At 40.8% G+C, this 19,006-nt stretch overlaps 1 protein-coding gene across 4 annotated transcripts in view; it reads left to right on the top strand.

Annotated features, from left to right (window-relative positions):
* RXRA (retinoid X receptor alpha) overlaps nucleotides 1–19,006 on the top strand; it is a 187,212-nt gene that overhangs the window by 121,028 nt on the left and 47,178 nt on the right. For all 4 annotated transcript variants that reach the window (XM_018566924.1, XM_018566922.1, XM_018566923.1 and 1 more), the window contains 2 exons: nucleotides 8,363–8,619; nucleotides 17,390–17,540. In XM_018566924.1, the coding sequence (XP_018422426.1) occupies nucleotides 8,363–8,619; nucleotides 17,390–17,540 (408 nt within the window). The remainder of the gene's footprint in view (nucleotides 1–8,362; nucleotides 8,620–17,389; nucleotides 17,541–19,006) is intronic.

Raw genomic sequence — 19,006 nt, 5'->3', positions numbered from 1 at the left:
AAGTCCCCACCCATACATACACGCATGCAAACATGCGTCGGGGGCGCATACGTGCAAAAAAGACGATTGCGCCCATTGCGCCGCACATGTTACATATCGCTGCGAACGTCGGAGTGAGAGCAATAAGTCTAGGGCCATCAATCACTGATAACACTAAACTGATGAGCGGTAAAAGCTTTTAAAGTGTCTCCTATGGCCAATTTTGGGTATGGTAGTTTTCTGCAATTTCGCGGGTGCGCGCAATTTTAAAGCTTGACATGTTTGGTGTCTATTTACCCGACGTGACCCGATCTTTTATATTTTACCAAAAAACTGGTTAATAATAAATGTTTCCTAACATAATGTAAAAAAACTTTTTTTTTTCAAAATTTTCTGTAATCTTTCCTAATTATAATAAAAAATAAAAACCCCAGTGGTGATTAAATACCCCCAAAATAAAGCTCTATCTGTCCCCAAAAAATGGTATAAAATTCATTTCAGTACAGCGTTGCATGACGGAATAAACTTCAGTCAAAGTACCTCAGCGCTGAACACTGAAAAATGGCCTGGCCAGGAAGGGGGTCTAAACACCTGGTCTTGAAGTGGTTAAAGAAAGTATTTCATGCCAGAGAGAAATTAAACAGCTAACAGAGGTTCTTCCACACACTATGCAAAAGTAAAAATGTTTTGGCATTACATATACTTTAAGGAGTCTATTTATAAATGTCTTCACCCAAGATATACACATTTTCTATGCAGAAGTGAGTGCAAAAGTGTGTGAATCATGGGTGAAAGTTGTGTGAACATTGTTTAAAAAAAATTATACAGTAAATAGACTTAGTAAGCTAAAAAGAGACTGTTTTGTAACAATAAAAAATGGGATTAATGCTTGTCTGGAAGATTCTGTAGCCTTCCAGAAATGGCTGTAATATTACGAGAAGAGAACCAATCTTACTCATTGCTGCAGAGGACCTCTGGCCTGTATGTGAGCAGAGAGAGAAGATGGCAGCCTGTTCACTTATAAGTAGAAAGTATTGATGGGAAAATCTTCCCATGTTTGATCCACCAAGGATCCGCAAATCATTCTCAAAATTTAGTCTATGGGGAGCACATTTTGTTATTACATTTTGGCCTTTTTGTAGGACTAATAGGCACATTACTGTCAAAATAGGCATGGGAAGCTGGGCATTGCCATGGCGGACGTGTGTTAATGTAAAAAATGATAATTAAACAAACAGCGCACAGCGGGGAGAGGGCCTTTTCATGCTACTTCAAGGGTAACATTAAATATACACAAATCCTTTAAATAACATGCTTGGGGGATGTCTTAAAACTGCACTTGGTGTTATGAAATAGTAAGATTTTAATGGACAACCTCAGCAGTAGCATGCACATCAACACTTTTTTGGCGTGGGATTTCTACTTTAACATTTAGCTTGGCTTATGTACGGCAGCACCTCAACCTGATTCATTGCAGTTTGGAAAAAAAAGCTTTTCCAGGTAGCTTTAGCAGCGACACATCGAATCAAACACACCCCCTGCCAGTTTCTAATGCTCCAAGTACCTCAAAGCTGCAAGCACCCAATAAACAAAACCGTTCACAAAATATCTCTGCGCCACATTATAACAATTGTCTTACTAAATATCTTTCAATAAATAATTACAAACAACTAATAACAGTGTGAATAAGAAGTATATCAAAGACACAAATTAACACCTACAGTGAATAATGTAACCACTATGACAATGAGGGAGAAAATAGTCTTCATTGCTCACTTTCAATTTGTGTATGTAACAAATTAATTCACCAGCTGTGATCCAAAAGATTTCACTGGGATAATAAATCTTTTTCACTGATTTTCACAGTGGTTATATTATTCACTGTTGGTGTTACTTTGTGTCTTTAATATAATTTATATTCACACTATTAATAGTTGAACATTGTTATATGTAAACACAATATTGTTGTTTGTAAATATTCATTGATAGTTACACTGCTTGGCCCAAAAAAAGTCACCACCTGGATTTAGCTAAGCACATAGGTGAGAGCCTTCCGTTGGATAATTACTGCAGTGATTAATAGGCTTCAGCTGCCTACCTGAATATATGAATGACCAGGTTTTTCCATCAATGGATTTTTTTCTTCCCTGATGGCACGGGCATACTCCAAGATGACAATGCCAGGATTCATCGGGCTCAAATTGGGAAAGAGTGGTTCAGGGAGCATGAGACATAATTTTCACACATAGATAGGCCACCAGAGTCCAGACCTTATCCCCCATTGAGAATCGTTGACATGTGCTGGAGAAGACTTTACACATTGGTCTGACTTTCCCATCATCACTACAAGATCTTGGTGAAAAATTAATGCAAGTGTGGACAGAAGTAAATGTTATGACATTGCATAAACTTATTGAAACAAGGCCACGGCAAATGTGTGCCTTAATCAAAGCTAAAGGTGATCCAACGAAATATTAGAGTGTATGACTTCTTTTTTTTCGGCCAGGCAGTGTATTTAGTAACATACTATAATTATTATAGTGTGGCACAGAAATATTTTGTTTAGCAGAGACACATCCTTTTCTACAAATGGACCCGCTTTGACCGGTAGATATATTTTCCCGGGGGAATCTGCACAAAAATTTGGCGACATTTCAAATATTGAGTCTGCAGGATTCACCTCGAACCCACAGTAACAGGGAACCAAAACGTCATCCTTACTAGCTAAAGAGGTGCAGGTGGCTGGAACAATTTGAAGCTCTGACCATAGACAAAAATGTTTTATCAATTGATGCATCAATACCCCCATGTCTCATCTCACAGCCAGAGATCTCTCACCACATATGTCTGGCGGACGTTGCTCAGATATTTGGTGCACATCCAAGCGCCGAGTTCTCCGGCTGTAAACTGAGATACATTTTAGATGCCTATTTCTGATGATGAAAATCTCATAAAATTGGAGGATGCTGCTGACTGATGAAGTCCATACATGCCCTCTGCCATCAGTTAAAGAGGAAATGTAGTCTTTCAAATATTTTTTCTAGATATACATGTAATGTAATGTGAAAGAAATAATTTCATCAGTAATCTTATTAAAGAGTGGTATTTCTGATGAGGAATTTCTGAAATTAGTGATATTTCTGATGGTAAAAATCTCATAAAATTGGAGGATGCCGCTGACTGATGAAGTCCATGCATGCCTTCTGGTATCAGTTAGAGGAAATGTAGGCTTTGCAATGTTTTTTTAGATATATATGTAATGTAACATGAAGGAAATCATTTTATCAGTAATCTTCGTACATGGGGGGCAGCCATATTTGCTCATTACCTAGGCAAACTCTGTTTCCTGATAACTATATTTGCACAGTGGTTGTGCCTTGGTGATCCTTTCATTTTACTGCAAGTCTATTAGACTCTCTGTAACATCTCATACACATACTGTACGTTCAAAACATTTTTGTGTTATTCATGGGAAGAAAAACACACTTCTCTTTTACTAAAAGTAATAATGGGATTTGTATGCAGACACGTGCCGTAATGATTCATGTAAATGTTTATCACAGGTCCACTTTAATAGTCTCCACTAACGGCAAGGCTGGAGTTCTGGTTGGGTGTAGGCATCTACTACTCTTCTTACTATATCACATTTTATAGTATTACTTTTGATTTTTTTTTTTTATAACACCACCTGTCTTGTTTAGACCGCTTCCCTGTTTGATTTTTAACTTAGTTTGGGAAAATGTTCCCTCTAAACCTTATTAAAGATTCTTTATCAACATTTTGCTTATTATCTGATGCAGAAGGGCACAGACTGGCTGCTGAGCTATTTTCATCTATCATTCATCTCTTGCATGAGGCTGCCTGTATCCTCACCTTCTATGTTTGAGTCTGGGAGAGTGCAACTTGTGCAATTCTTGGTACTTTCTCTGAGTCAGCTGCTGTCCCAATCACAAACACTGAAGCATGAGGGAGAGGTTGCCTAGCACAGGATAACATGACAAGTTGCAGACCTGCCTACATGCATTATGAAAAGCCTGCAGTGCTTGCTGGAAGTATCAGCAGTTCACCGATTTGGTTTTGTCTTGGTCTGGTGATTGTGTCCCTCTACCAGACATCTGATAAATACTTTCCTCTTATGATAAAATGTTCATTTATTGAACTTCCTTGTCATGTAAACAAGCGCTTTCGGGGCCACACAGGGTCCCTTCATCAGGCATCATCCTTGGTCAATGATAATGCTGATGAAGGAACCCTGTCCGGCCCCTAAATCGCTTGTTTATATGACAAGGAAGTTCAATAAATGAACATTTTGCTATACAAAGAGGATTTTGGTGTGCTGGTGACATCTACCAGTCATCCGCTCGCAGATCCTTTTCACATTTCTGTCTGTCTCTTCACACTTCCTGTTATCTGCTCTGCCCGCTTGTTGCCACATACCCATCAGATTGGCGTCATGTCTTTTCCTTTATAAAACCACCATTTCTACTTTCTCACTGACTATGAAATGTCACCTTGAAAACCCCATTTCATTGGAAATTTCATTTTAAAATAAATAAATAGCCCACATCTTTTCTTGATGTGAGATAATGTCGCCTGTGTTTAAAGTGCAACTACAGACAACTATATTTAGAGAATTGTTCATGCTATACAGGAGTCACTGCAGCTACTCTCACTCAAGTCAGAAAATCTGTTCAGTTTACGCTTATCTGTTCTGTGTTTTGCTGTGCATACATATCCAGTAGGGTTTTCATAGTGCATCTGGGTGAGACTGTAAACCTCTTGTAACAGAATTCTACTAAAAAAAAAAACAACACTTATTACAAACTGCATGAAGCTGTTTCAGACTTAATGACCATCATCAATGCAATGCTTGGAAACTATGGCTTCTATGGAAGAAAGCTTGGGGACCAACAAGGCAAACTAACCAGACAGGTAAGGAAAGGTGTGTTAGATAGATTAAATAGAGAGAGAGAGAGAGATGGATAGATGGATAGATAGATAGATAGATAGATAGATAGATAGATAGATAGATAGATAGGCAGACAGACAGATAGACAGACAGAATGAGATAGATAGATAGATAGATAGATAGGCAGACAGATAGACAGACAGAATGAGATAGATAGATAGATAGATAGATAGATAGATAGATAGATAGATAGATAGATAGATAGATAGATAGATACAGATATAGGTAGATAGATATAACGAGACAGACAGATAGATAGATAGATAGATAGATAGATAGATAGATAGATAGATAGATAGGCAGACAGACAGACAGACAGACAGAATGAGATAGATAGATAGATAGATAGATAGATAGATAGATAGATAGATAGATAGATAGATAGATAGATAGATAGGCAGATAGATAGATAGATAGATAGATAGATAGATAGGCAGACAGACAGACAGATAGATAGATAGACAGACAGAATGAGATAGATAGATAGACAGACATAGATAGATTAGACACATGCTTCTTTCATAAATTCTACCTTCCTGTACATAAACCACACAACTATACTGCTGTCTGGCCATTTGTCGCTTTCACAAACTAGTTCCTTATTCCAACATGTCAACGTGCCAAAGAAGATGAGTAATGACCTCAGCTTCCGATCTCTGGTAATCTACAGCTTCTTTAATCCTCTGTCCTCCACAATATGTAGCCTGCATTCACACCTAAACAACATGAAATTTGTGCTTTTTGTGTAGCAAGTTTTTTGCATATTTTTACGACTGTAAAACGCGCAAAAAAGTTGCGCGTTTTAATGAGCAGACTGTGGCACATTGATGTGAATAGACAAATGCGTGTTTTAAGCGCGTAAAAAATATGCAAAAACGAAGCAAAGGCGCATTTTTGAGCTTTTCCATTGAAGTCTATGGGGCCAAGAAGCACGGAATCTGCCAAAAAGAAGCTCATGTACTCTCTTCAAGCGACAGGCGTTCTTTGAAGAGAAATGCTGGAAAATTGTCGCACGAACAGTGCTTGAACCCAATCATCTCCAAACCGTGTTTGCGTAGTATGCACAGCTGTCAGAATACCAAGGTCACAGTAGAAGATTTATGAACTTACACTGTTACAGAAATCTATCAGAGATTTTTTATTCAGCCTCGCAACTTTTATCCGTGTGTACCTAGCTTAAAACTGATAAGCCGGAAAACAACTAACTATATAACTAATACACGTATATAAGTGAACTATGCCGCCAAAATACATGTTCAGTCTTGGGAGTCACATTAAGCTGGCACAATGACACCGCTATTCACTAGTGCAACTTCCGGTGACACATGCCTGCTCCATGAGCAGAAAAAAAAGAAATGCGTGGTAAAAAAAAATAGTTCTATAATAGTAGGCTGTATCTGTGCTGTACACCTGTTGTACAGGTGATCCATGGGCAAAAGGACTGATTTGCCTTTCTCCGCCCACTTACCCCACTTATTTTGAGGATTGTGATGAAAGTGAGACATGTAGGTATTGCCTTTATTAGGAAGGATCAACTGTGCTTCACACTGGTTTAGGGGAGGCTCTTTGGTTTCTTTTTGCCCACCTCACCATTACCTGCCTACCTCAATGCCAGAAATTTCTCAGTTTTGAATCTGCACTAAAAATTATTTTTGCGCTCCAGGATCTGAATCATTCCTCATTTTCGCTTTCACTGTCACGCTCTGGCGATGTTTATATACATATGGCGGCATTTTCACAATGCGAGGATATCCTATTTCCTGCTTTATTTTATTTTTATTTCACTGTGATGACATATACTCTGCAGGAATATTTGTGCTGGGAAAGTAGCACGGAAGCTGCAACTGACACCTCTGCTCGCCAGTATTAACGGATATCATTTGCACTGTAATTTGTGCACTCTCTGTAAATCTGCTGCTATTTACATCCAGTCCTTCCCCCATGGGCGTCCATGGTGCGCAACCACTGAATCCTTAAAAATGAGACTTTAAGTTTTCTAAGTTTGGAGTTATTCTTATTTTTTTCCTTTTTTTAAAAATATTCTTTGAATTTGCCTATAATGTGTATCTGAAATATGTGACTTTTAGAGCTGCAGAACCAACATTTGTGGTTTACACACTCCGACCGTCCATCCTTTCTCTCATTCCATCAGCCAATGCAGGAGTTTCCACTGTTTGCCAGATTTCAGCCATTATGCATGGAAGGCTGGAGATTTAACACAAGGGATTATACATGTACATTTATAAATCTTTCATTGAGCATATTGTCTGTTTGTAAGATCAGTTCATAAGCCCGGTATCATTTCACAAAACAGACAACCTTTTCATTGAATAAAACTTTATTATGATATTTCCTCTAACCACCAGATGCATCCACATAGCTTTGGATTTTTGCACTCCAGTGCATGTGTTATCGTAGTCTAATTGAGCAGCACTAAACCAGAGAAAACAAATCCCATGATGCAATGGGATTTTTCCCTTCTCTGCTCCTGTATGAGCAATGCCTTCAATGTGATGTAGTGAAGTTGTATGGGCCTATTTCCCACTTTCCCACTACAAGGGTAGGTGAAACTGAATGGGTTTTGTTCAGAAGATAGTGTTTTGTAGGTTTGTTTATTAGGGAGAGCACAGGTGGGAATTTATGAAAGGCGTAAGGTATGAAAAATACATAAAAATGATAAAAGTGAGCTTTAGAAAATAAAAAATGGGGTTTTGAAAAAGCTTGTCTGATTCTGTCTGGGGATAACAGATTTTACAGTGATGGTAAAAAGGCGGCACTGCATAGCGATATGGTGAGGCATTGAATGGAACCCATCTGTGGCCCCTCGGGGGTCAGGGCCCCCAATCCTTCCCTGCTGTCAGCCACGGTGACCCCGCTGATGTCATCTGTGCAGGAAAGTAGGAAATGGTGTCAAAAAACATAAAAGGGTGATCCATTGAATGAGAATAGGCAGGATGAGGACTGATGTCATTCATATTTCATCTGGGGATTTCACGCCACTGTCATGGTGGATTGTACGGAATCAGTGCTGGGTCTGGTATATGTAAATACATTTCCTTGTTTTATGTGATCTGCTTCCTGGCTGATTGTGGAGACTGTTTATAGGTTGTATATTCAGCAAATAGAGTCATTAAAAAGTGATGGCATCATAGAAGGACAAAGTGCTGTGTACCCTGCACCTCAATGGTTCCTTGTCAATTAATTTCTAAATGTTTCCAGTAGTATGTCAGCGGCTCCTAGTGAGGTTACTGACAGGTTACTATGTTAAAGACGTAAAAATGGCTTTGGCAATGTCACTGCTTCCTTGTGAATTCACTGGCTGAACCTTGCTACTAGATACAATATGACCACCATAGTTATGTCTTTTATTCATTGTTCTTTTTTTAAATTCCATTTTCCCTTTTGTCTCTGCAGATTTCTCCACCCAAGTCAATTCCACCTCCCTGAACTCTCCAGGTATTCGTGGTTCTATGACCGCGCCTCTGCTCCACCCATCCCTGAGCAGCTCCGGGATCAGCCCATCACTGGGATCGCCCACTCAACTCCACTCGCCCCTTAGTTCACCCATCAATGGAATGGGCCCACCGTTCTCCGTTATCAGCTCACCTCTGGGCCCATCAATGCCCCTCTCCTCTACCCCTGGCCTTGGGTTTGGCACCGGCAGTCCTCAGGTGAGTCTCTGACAATGCACTTGTTATTGTCATGTGGAATACTTTCAGTATAATGGATGTGCCTGACTTTCTTCATCTCAGTGGAAGTCTGTGGTGAGCTTAGACCATAAAGATGTATTAGCAGCTGTTGGAATGCCGCTGAGAAAAAACCCATCCATATCAGTTTGCATTGTCCTCTGAAAAAGGCTCACCTGTAATGTTTCTTACCTTAGTTTTTTAGAAAGTATAAAAACTGGTGCTGTTGTGGATATTAAGTGTTAAAAATATCAGCCTTTTCAGGTAATTTTTACAAGGATAATAGAATACTACTTACTGAAAATATAGAGCAGTGTCCCTTTAGAATGCTAGCTTGCCATGGTGGACTGCGGGAGTGAATGAAGCCATTTTACTTTCTGCCCAGCGAGAAGCTAGGGTGACAGGGTATCATTGAAGACATTTATCCTTTATAGAAGACATTATAAAGAGTGGATCCAGTAACAAGATCAGGTTAGATAGGATGTCATATGAGTCTGATGGAGATTTTGGTCATTCTACAAGAGACCAGTGTAATACAAAAGAGGTTGTCATGTTAGTTGGATATCAAAAGAGACTGTTGCTGTGTTCCAGGGGACTACTAGAGACTTCTGCTTTATTACAAGAGAGCGAGAGACTGATTCTGCCGAGAAAGACATTCCCTCTCTCCTGCTCATCTTGTGCCCCCTCCCTTTGGAGCGCCCCTGACCCTTCTAAAAAGAAATCCATACACTTAATTTTTGTAATGGTATCTTTGGTCTAGTCAACACAGGTCCTCTACACCCACTTTTTCTTCCAAAGGTGGGCAGATCCTAAATGCTGCAGAGAGTGGCACCATGTAATGACACAGGGCTGCTTTCTGCAGCATTTTCCAGTGAGTCCAGGGTGGTGGGTTGACCCTTGATGCCTTGGGATCACAGGAAGGCTGGGCATCATACAAGGAAGAGGGACCAGCACTGTATTGGTGAAAGGGGGGATGCATTGGAGATAGGTTGGGTTTTGAGGCCAGAGCTGCCATTTTATTTGTTCCTCATAATGAGAACTGACATTTGATATTGTTTGCCCAAGCTGGACTTTAAAATATGTTGAGCAATAGATAGGCTTTACCGCATGCACTGCCAGATACACAGACAGAATCCATCCCTCATCCTGATCCGCAGTAGTATTGCATTGCAACCAAACCTGCATCTGGATTTATCTGCCTTGTTCTACTTGAAAACCTCTCTCACCAGGGTGTGGACTCTCTGATGCTCCGCCCTCTGCGTTTCTCTAATTCAGATTTTGAATGAGGTACATAAATGTGGTCCCACTATGTTATTTCCAGGGAAGAAGTAAATTAAATGGCAGGCAAAGTTTCTGGCTCTGCTCTCATTACATTACAGTAACTATGGGAACAATTGCAGAACAGAAAGGTTTTTATGGCTTCACAGTGTCCTTCACATCATGCCAACAAATTATAAAATACCTTTTTTTTTAAGGTCTTGTAAAAAGGCAAAATAATATTTTTTTGTATAATAAATAATATAGAATATACTTGGTGGAATAACTGATCAAAAATTGCTAGGGAACATGTTGAAGATTTTGGATTCTTGGTTCAGTGTATGGCCACATCTGTTTACCATATTGCAGCAGAGTGGCTAGAAAACATCTTCAACATTGCAGTCAGTTTTCCCTGCTCTGCTCCTGCTTGGTACAGATATTAACTACAAGAAATAGTAAAAACAAATCTGTAGTTTTCTCTAACTTGCAGTTTACACGCATGACATGCTCTGCAAAATGTGTTTTTACGCACAGTGTCACTATGGGGTGCATATTATTTTTATCACAACACTGGAACACATTTAAGCCCTTGATTAGGCGGTGATGTTGGTGTGTGCTGAACTGGACGCTGTCTTTTACACCACAGCTCTCTTATTACATTCCCCATGGTAAGAGTGCAGCAAATTCAGATATGGCTTCTACTTATAAGAATGCACCAGTTTTCCAGGAACCAACAAGGCAGTGGAAGTAGGTTATCTCTACTGAATTAAAAGGTTAGTAGTAAACAGAATGGCTTCTTCCTGGGATTTGTAATGACAGGTACACTTTGATGGACTCTTGAATAAAACCTTAGCCGGCCATCGACAGGGTTAATGGACCTGCACACTGCTTTTCTCCCCAGAGAGGAGGGGGGATCCGGAGGAAAGATTATCTAAATATCTAAATCCCCTACTTCTCCTCCCCCCGGAGGTAAAGAGATTACGCTATATTAAGCAACAGGGAGACACCAGCTGATCTGCACCTGCTGCTCGCCGTCCAGATGCTGGCACCGCATAGCCGCCGCTCAGGAGCTTAATAATTCTTCAGCACTGTGCCAGGCCACTCAGACGCCAACAACGAGTTGTAAATAACAGATTTATCTTTCATGATGTGTTGATTAGCCCAAAATGAATATGGCACCCACAGAGCAAAGACTTACAGCTCAGCATCACTAGCAAGATACTTTATCCAGATGCTGCCAGGCCATACATTGTGGCCGGAAATGCATGCATTGTCCAACCATTGAACAATCTTTTTACAATGATTGCTGCATGTGTATGTGTTGTCAGTGGGCATCGTGCATGCTATAGCCAGTAGAGGTGGGAGCAGCTAAATGTCAACCTATTTCAACTTATTATTACAAACAGTAGCAGTTGGCAGGGGACATCCATTCTGGCCAATCACTCCCTTCTGAGTCTAGATGTTGTCAGATGTCACAAAGGTCTACAGACATACAAATCTTCCACCCGTGTGGGGAAAGTTCTCTTATATCTGTAAGAAGAGAGAGCCTTCAGTTATAGAACTCTAGCATAAATGGCCCACCTTCAAAGGGCACACCATGTTTAAGTGGTGGAAGGGGGTGCCATTTGGGCTGTGCTGGTGAAAATTAGACTGTTTATGTGGTGATATTGATAATGTCTCATTAAACATTCAGCCTATCAAAATGAGATATCTAGGTGGAGGGGTGAGCCAAGTCACATACTGCCCTTCTTTTTGGATGGGGGGAGAGGGTGTTTGATTGGTGAGATCTTTAGGCTATTATTCCTAATATAAAATACCTACAAGTGCAGCAGAGATGGTGGAGACTCATAATTCCACAGCAGGTGTGCAGACCTTGGAACTCAACACAGAGATGTCATGAATAGAGTCCCAGTTAGTTATAAGAAACTTTTAGGGGGTTGTACAAATATAAGTTGTGGATTGGGGACCATTTTAGTCAGTATAGCTCTCGGGCTCCAATAATTTTTTTTTTTTTTGTATATCTCAACGGATCCTCAGTGTTACCAAACTGTCTTTTTTTCATAGACAGACTTAAGTGATTAAAAAGACCAAGCCAATAAGAACTGTTCATCCCTGTTACGGCCAGCCATATGTGTCTAGAGAGCATTAGCAGTGACAGACACCTGAGCCCAGCAAAAGACAGCACAGAGGCCGTGGACACTATCAGGGATCGGAAAGATTTTAATGGGGGCTCCTCTTGTCTTCGACTGACTAGATTAAGTTGCTCACTTGCTGTCTTACTTTGTGCCGGAGCTGAAAAGAGTTGCATGTTTAGGTCTCCTTACCATTACATATGCTCAGTCAGCTTTCCGAGCAAGAAAGTGGTGACTTTGCTTGGGCACTCCATGGCACCATGAAACATTAGCCCACAGGTGAGCAATATGCAGTAACCTGGCTGGTTTCCAGTACTCTTTCCCTCTGCCGAAGTGACGGAAAGCTTAATGTAAGCTTGTCTGTTTTATTTACTTTGCACTGGGAAGAAATAGAAGAATAGAAGACAACAAAGATGTAAAGGAATCTGATGGAGCATCCCCTCCCTACCTGGCAAGAGGATGTACTCCAGCGCCCTCTCTGGACATGTGGTGGTAATACAACCTTTGCTGCTTTTAGTTGCCTGCTGTCTTGCATTTCTAGGGACACTTTAAGATTGTGAAAGTTTTCCCTGACATCATCTCTGGTTTCTTATCTTACAGATTGCACTATAATATCCAGCCCTCACTTTAAGGCACATAACTATTTTTACGATGCTTTATGTGGGCTTTTTGTTTTAACACCAATGTAGCTTTTGTGGTCAGTTTTAATGTTACTTTCATGTTTGTTTGTCAGAAAATGTTAACACCTGCTCAGGTAAAAAAAACTATTGCAAGATGAGCATCCTTGAGCTTGTGGAGTTTTCATTCAGTCTGGGCTGACTGTGAGACTTGCACTTAGAGGACCAAAATGGCTGGGGCAACAATGGCAATTGAAACATTTCTCATTGTCAGTATTCCTATTTACAACACATTAAAATGAATGTGCTACTAATGAGATGATGAGCAACAAGGAGTTGGAAAAAGAGATTCAGGCTGGATTTATTCATTGCAGTAACACAGAGACCACTATGTCTTTTAATGCCATCAATTTTGAAACTCACGCTGTTACAGTGTCAGGCAACTCACCTGCACTGCATGGCACTACAACATACATGCTGTGTGTTGTGCTGCATTAAACGAAAAAAACAATGAGTCAGGCCCAATTTTTGGCCCAATACCATGTTTTGCCAGCCAGTTCATAATGAATGGGTTGCCTTGATGCAACTCGCAACATAACACATGCCCGTTAACGCCCCACAATGGCCCTGAATGTAGTCGAAGACTTAGACCCCATTCACACTAGGGTGCGATTAGGTGCTTATACTGTATATGCGTTTGTAATGGTTTTCCAAATGCATATAAATGCATCTAATGCTTTCCAATGGATCCATTCACACCTTGCTTTTAGATACATTCAGTTTAGCTGCATTTAGGAAAATTAAAAGTCAGGTGCGTCAAGGAAACAATTTTAGCCTCTAAATGCACCAAAATGCAAGACACGTCTATTTGCTGAAATCCCATGAGCTACTTTGGACTGTTTAAATGGACAAAGGACAGATGCACCTAAAAGTATATGAATGTAAACTCGTCATGTTAAGCATCTAGAAGCATAAAAAAGCATCTAGCCTGACAGATTTTGCAGACAGATCTTTGCATAAAAACTCAAGTGGACAGCGTAAATGAGGGCTTGGCTTTTTTTACAGTCATGCTTTATCATGCGCTGGCGTTGTCATCAATAGTGAGTAAAATGTGCATTGATGCATTAATAAATGCCACAACGCATAACACTGGTGTGAAATAGCACCATTTAAAACAATGATTTGTTTACATAAATGTTTACATAGAGTACGTACATACGTTGCATACGAGCCTATGGCTCCTCTGCCCTCAGTACCCTCCCCCACAACCAGGAAGTTAGGGGAACCCCGAGTATCTTTCCAGTCGCAGCAAAGGATATAAGCGGCCACAGTTAAGTGTGGGGGGGATGGGGTTTTTTAGAAAAGTCCTGGGTGTTTTTTTGCCTTAAAGTAGAGAATGCATTAAGGTAAACAGCACATAGCCTTTAGTATTGGTTTAAAACCTGTGGAAAAAACGACATACATATACTGACACTGTACACATATACACATGTATACATGCTGATATGAAACACACAGAAACATTAACACACATATTAACATTACTCACAGAAATCCTGACAATACACACACACACAAACCATCATAAAAAAATACTGACATTGCATACAAAGAAACCATCACAAACACATATACTGACATTATTAAACACACGCAAGCAATAATAATGGTACCCTATATAGTTACATTTTGTTTTGAAGTATGACATTTTATGAAATTTGGCAAGTGGCCCCCATGAGGGAAGAATATTTGTCCAGTGGCCCCCAAGTGAATTGAGTTTGAGACCCTTTGCCTAGAGTTTGTTATCCGGTACAGCAATGTCAATGGCATGCTGTAACACCTGAAGCTCCTTCACAATAAGCTAGCAAATTTGGTTGCTTTTATTTGATTTTAAGGGTACACTCTCGCTCTGGCCACACACGTCTTGCTGCACTGACATCTCCACTGGGACCCCCCCCCCCCCAAAAAAAAAAAATTGGAGAAATAGGGGTGTGTGATCCTGAATGTGTTTAACCTGGTTATGAAAATAGCAAGAAAAAAATGAATGTGGGCTGCCATTGCTCTTCTCTATCTACAAATGCTAGCTGCTTTGCTGTTCCTGACCCCAACCAAGCATGCAGCCAGTGAAATGAGAGGAAACTCCGAACTCCCAGCCTGCATAGGTTTTTTGGATTAGTGTATTTGAATGTTTTGAAGCCTTTGAATCAGCCTGGCAACTACTATTTTAAAAAGCAGAGTTTAACATGGCAGCCCCATATTAGAAGTTTCTTTTAGGTGGCTACAAAATGGCAACTTGATTAATGCATATAGATTATTTAAATTTTGTAATTGTTGGATACATTTTTAAACCGTTTTTATTAATATTAGAACTGAATATTTGTTTTAATGTAGTTATTATAGGTGGGGATAGTTGGATATATTTCCATCACCCTGATATCTGTCTATCCACCCTACCTTTCTGTTTGTGTCTCTCAGATTGGTTCCCCGGCCCTGGCACAGTCATCTGTGATTTTTCACCCGCTTTGTCAAATAAAGCACTTTAGCTCCAGTTCGGGTCAATCACCATGTAAAGCCATTTGTCTTTTCACTCGCGGTTGATTTCTTGCTCCATCCGGTCGTTTGATGTTGCCGCTTTGCCTGCCAGCCTGTTGGTCAGGCAGATTAGGCGAAGAGTTTGTGTTACACTCGGGTGCTCTCTGCTTACATCTCCTCCATTGTTTCTCTCCAGTGGGTGTTAAAGTTTAAATGCTCTCAGATCCCCCAACAAGGGGAAACCTTCTCTGCAGTCCACTATTAAACCCGAGAGCTCTACGCCTTGCACTGCACTAGCCCAATCACCAACTGTATTCTTACAGGTAAACAAAAACCACCAGGCAATGGAAACTATATCAGTTACATACAAAAATGTGCTAGGTGAGGACAGACATTTCTTACTGATAACTGTCATCTCTGTCCCGTACTGATCTCCTTAAAGTGTATGTATTTTTTAGTTTTGGAGGGAGTAGGATTAGAACCCTGTCAAGTTTTTATTGCTGTGTCCCTCCACTGGGTAGGTTCATCATCCTAATTGTCCTGGTGACCATTGTCTCTAGTACATAAAGTAATTGGAAAGCCAAATATTTTAACAAAAGAAGAGGGGAAATCTTCTAAAAGGGATACCTGTTCTGGTGACAACTGTCTTAGGGTAACTTCACACCAGCAGCCGCATTCAGCTGCAGGGCTGCTCTTGTATGTGTCCCGGACAGTGCCGATGCGCTCGATCGAGCTGCATCGCACTGTTATTTTTTTGTAGAACTTTATTGAAATGTCACAAGTGACATTTCATTCAGTTCTATGGGCCTCACTGTGGTGCACTTAAAGAAAGTACTGCATGTCGTACCTTTTTAGGCGCACACCAACGGAACACAGTGGTGTGAACTGAGCCCATCCATGACAAGACAAATTGCCATGTCTTGTGTTCGGGCTGCACTGGAAAAAACAGCCAGAGCAGCCCTAGCGCAGATGGGGTGAACCCGCCCCTAGAGGGGAACTCTCTCACTTCCTGTTGCATCTGTGTGACAGAAAGAAAAGGGAAATTTCCCTACTGGACCATAGACACCAAAAAAAATAAACAGCCAAGGATTTTTACCATTCACTACAGTTTCCAAGACTAAGACGTTTTTTGGCTACACATTTTATATAGAGTTTTTATTAATGGAACTTTTCTATTTTTAACTATTTTTTTTCCATATAGTTTCTTTTTGACTTGGGACTCACTCAGCTAAATTGTGCTGGCAGCTGAGTTGTGAAGTGGTGAAACAGATGAGAGATGACTAAGATCACAAAGAGAATTCTATTATTAATATATGTTTTTGTATATGGTATACAGTATTTGTTCTATGGTGTTCTGTGGTGAGATAACAGACATATTGATGGTGTGTCAGGCTTGTCGTATGTTATTTAGATTGGACTGGGCCATTTCTAGATGAGGATCAGAGTATACCAGACTTTGTTTCCTCATGACATAGTTTAACAGTGTTCTTCACCGTGCCGAAAGCAGTGAATAATGTTGCATCCATAATACACATTAAAATATGTTTGTTCTTAAATAGCATCATTTTAATGAATTGGTTCAAATTTGTTCATGGATGTTTTGACATTTTAGTTGTGAATAGAGTCTGGTGGTTTGTCTCAGGGATAGCTGCCCACTGCTATCCCATCTCTGCCCTTCTCTGTCATGGTTTTAAAGTGAACCTGTGTTGATAACGAAAGACCTTGGAGAAGCATGCAACCAGTGCCATCTGAAGATACTGAATTGTTTGTTCGAAATCAGTGACTTCCTAGGTAGTGAATCAAGGATGAAAGTGACAGGCCTGAGACTGCAACTTAAAAACAAGCCGGTTATATTTATATCCTCACAGGTTCACTAAGATTCCAAACATATGACTTGACTCCTGTCCTGCCATTTTTGGTAAAGTCAGGACTTGAAAGGCATCTAATGTTGGCAGAATCATTCCTGTGTGAATCTCGTGTCTGTGGGCAGCTTAGCCGCTTCTGTTGCATTGTCCATGCAGTGAAATAAATGTATATTTAGTAGAAAGAATGGGATTCTATTCCTAGTGACTGCATCAGACACTGGGAACTCACCACTATAGTCCTCAAAAGATAGGATTCTGTCTGCTTAAATCCTCCCATATCTAAAATCTTTTTTGTTTAACCATATTCAATAACTGTGAATCTTAACTGATAACCATTCTACTTATTTTGCAGCTCCATTCCCCCATGAACTCGGTAACCAGCTCGGAGGACATCAAACCACCTCCAGGAATCAACGGTGTCCTGAAAATGCCAGCACATCCCTCCGGCCCCATGGCAGCCTTCACCAAACACATCTGCGCCATCTGTGGGGACAGATCATCAGGTAAATCATCCTCTCTTTATTTCATACAATGGAATACATCCATGGGCTATATGATAATGGAGGACCCTTGGGCTAAAGGATGATGGAGAAACCCTGGAGCATGATGGAGAACCAATGAGCTATAAGATGATGGACAGCCTATGGCAGGGGTGGCAAACTCCGGCCCTCCAGCTGTTGTGGAACTACAAGTCCCTTGAGGCTTTGCAAGATTCTCACAGCCACGGGCACGACTCGCAGAGGCAGATGCATCATGGGATTTGTAGTTTCACCACAGCTGGAGGGCCTGAGTTTGCCACCCCTGGCCTATGGGCTATGGATGATAAATAAAACATGGCCCATATAATGATGGAGAACCCATGAACTATAGCATGATAGAGAACCAATGGGCTATAGGATAATATTGAATTACAGGAAGAAGAAGAACCCATGGGGCTATGGAATGATAGAGAATCCATGAGCTATGTGATGATGATGATGGGGAACCCATGGACTATATTAGATGTATACATTCTCTCCTTATTCCTTTGCACTGCTGTCTATGAGGCTGATATTTGATTGGCTGTGGATTGCTGTAGCTTTTTCCTGCTTGTTTACATCTGAAAGCTGAACTATTCAGTGCTGTTGTATTAGAAGGGTGTGTGGGCCACCCATCAGATCTTGCTGACTGTTGGGTACCCTGCTGCAGTGGATGAATGCAGTAGGTTCTTCTAAAAGAACTCCACCGTTTTTCATTATGGAAGCGCTGGAAAGCTGAAGGTTATTTGCATTTAACACTTTGTTTAGCCGTGCTTTAAAGCCTGATGTTTGCAGGACATGAGATCCTCACCTCTTCAATGCCGCTATGTCTAAAAGGCATGCTGTAGTTGCAGTGCAGTGTAGTGCAGGACACCCACATTGCTCTGTGTGGCTTCGGATAATACAGTCTATTTTTTCTAGTCATTGTTTTTCTCATACCTCAGAATCTGTTAGTGCAGCGAGCTGCTTTTAGTCATGTCCCACTTTGCGAGGACACTCCGAACAGTTATCTATGCTGGAGTGAAAACTGACTGATCTGTACTGTAAACAATTGCGTTATCTGGCCTCCCTGCAAGGGGCTGATCAGCTTTAGACTTCAGACTGTTTCATCTGCTTCTCTTTTGATGACATCTTGAAAAGCCTGTCGTGTGTTGCTCTGGGAGTTGCGGCGCGGAGCACACTGAGAAGGCCAGGAACGTTTTTTTTCCCCAAAATGTCTGTCTCCGGCGTGTCTGGCGTGTGGTTAGGAAGATGGAGCTCGAGTGTCTATTGTTGTGAGTTCCTTCAGCTTGTCAGGAAGCAGATGTGACCCTCAGAGAACTCAGCGAGGGCTGGAAAGTGAAACAGTTGGGTCGGTGGTCGGGCAAAGTGGGGAAGAGTTAATATTAATAGAAAAGCGAAAAGGTGACGTCCGCAGGTTTCTCTCCATTTTAGCTTCAGAACTGGAAGAC

Source organism: Nanorana parkeri, unplaced genomic scaffold, assembly GCF_000935625.1.
Source record: "Nanorana parkeri isolate BGI_ZX_2015 unplaced genomic scaffold, ASM93562v1 scaffold988, whole genome shotgun sequence".
Taxonomy (NCBI): domain Eukaryota; kingdom Metazoa; phylum Chordata; class Amphibia; order Anura; family Dicroglossidae; genus Nanorana; species Nanorana parkeri.
Note: the sequence above shows the minus strand (reverse complement) of the source record. Positions and strands in the feature narration are given on the sequence as shown.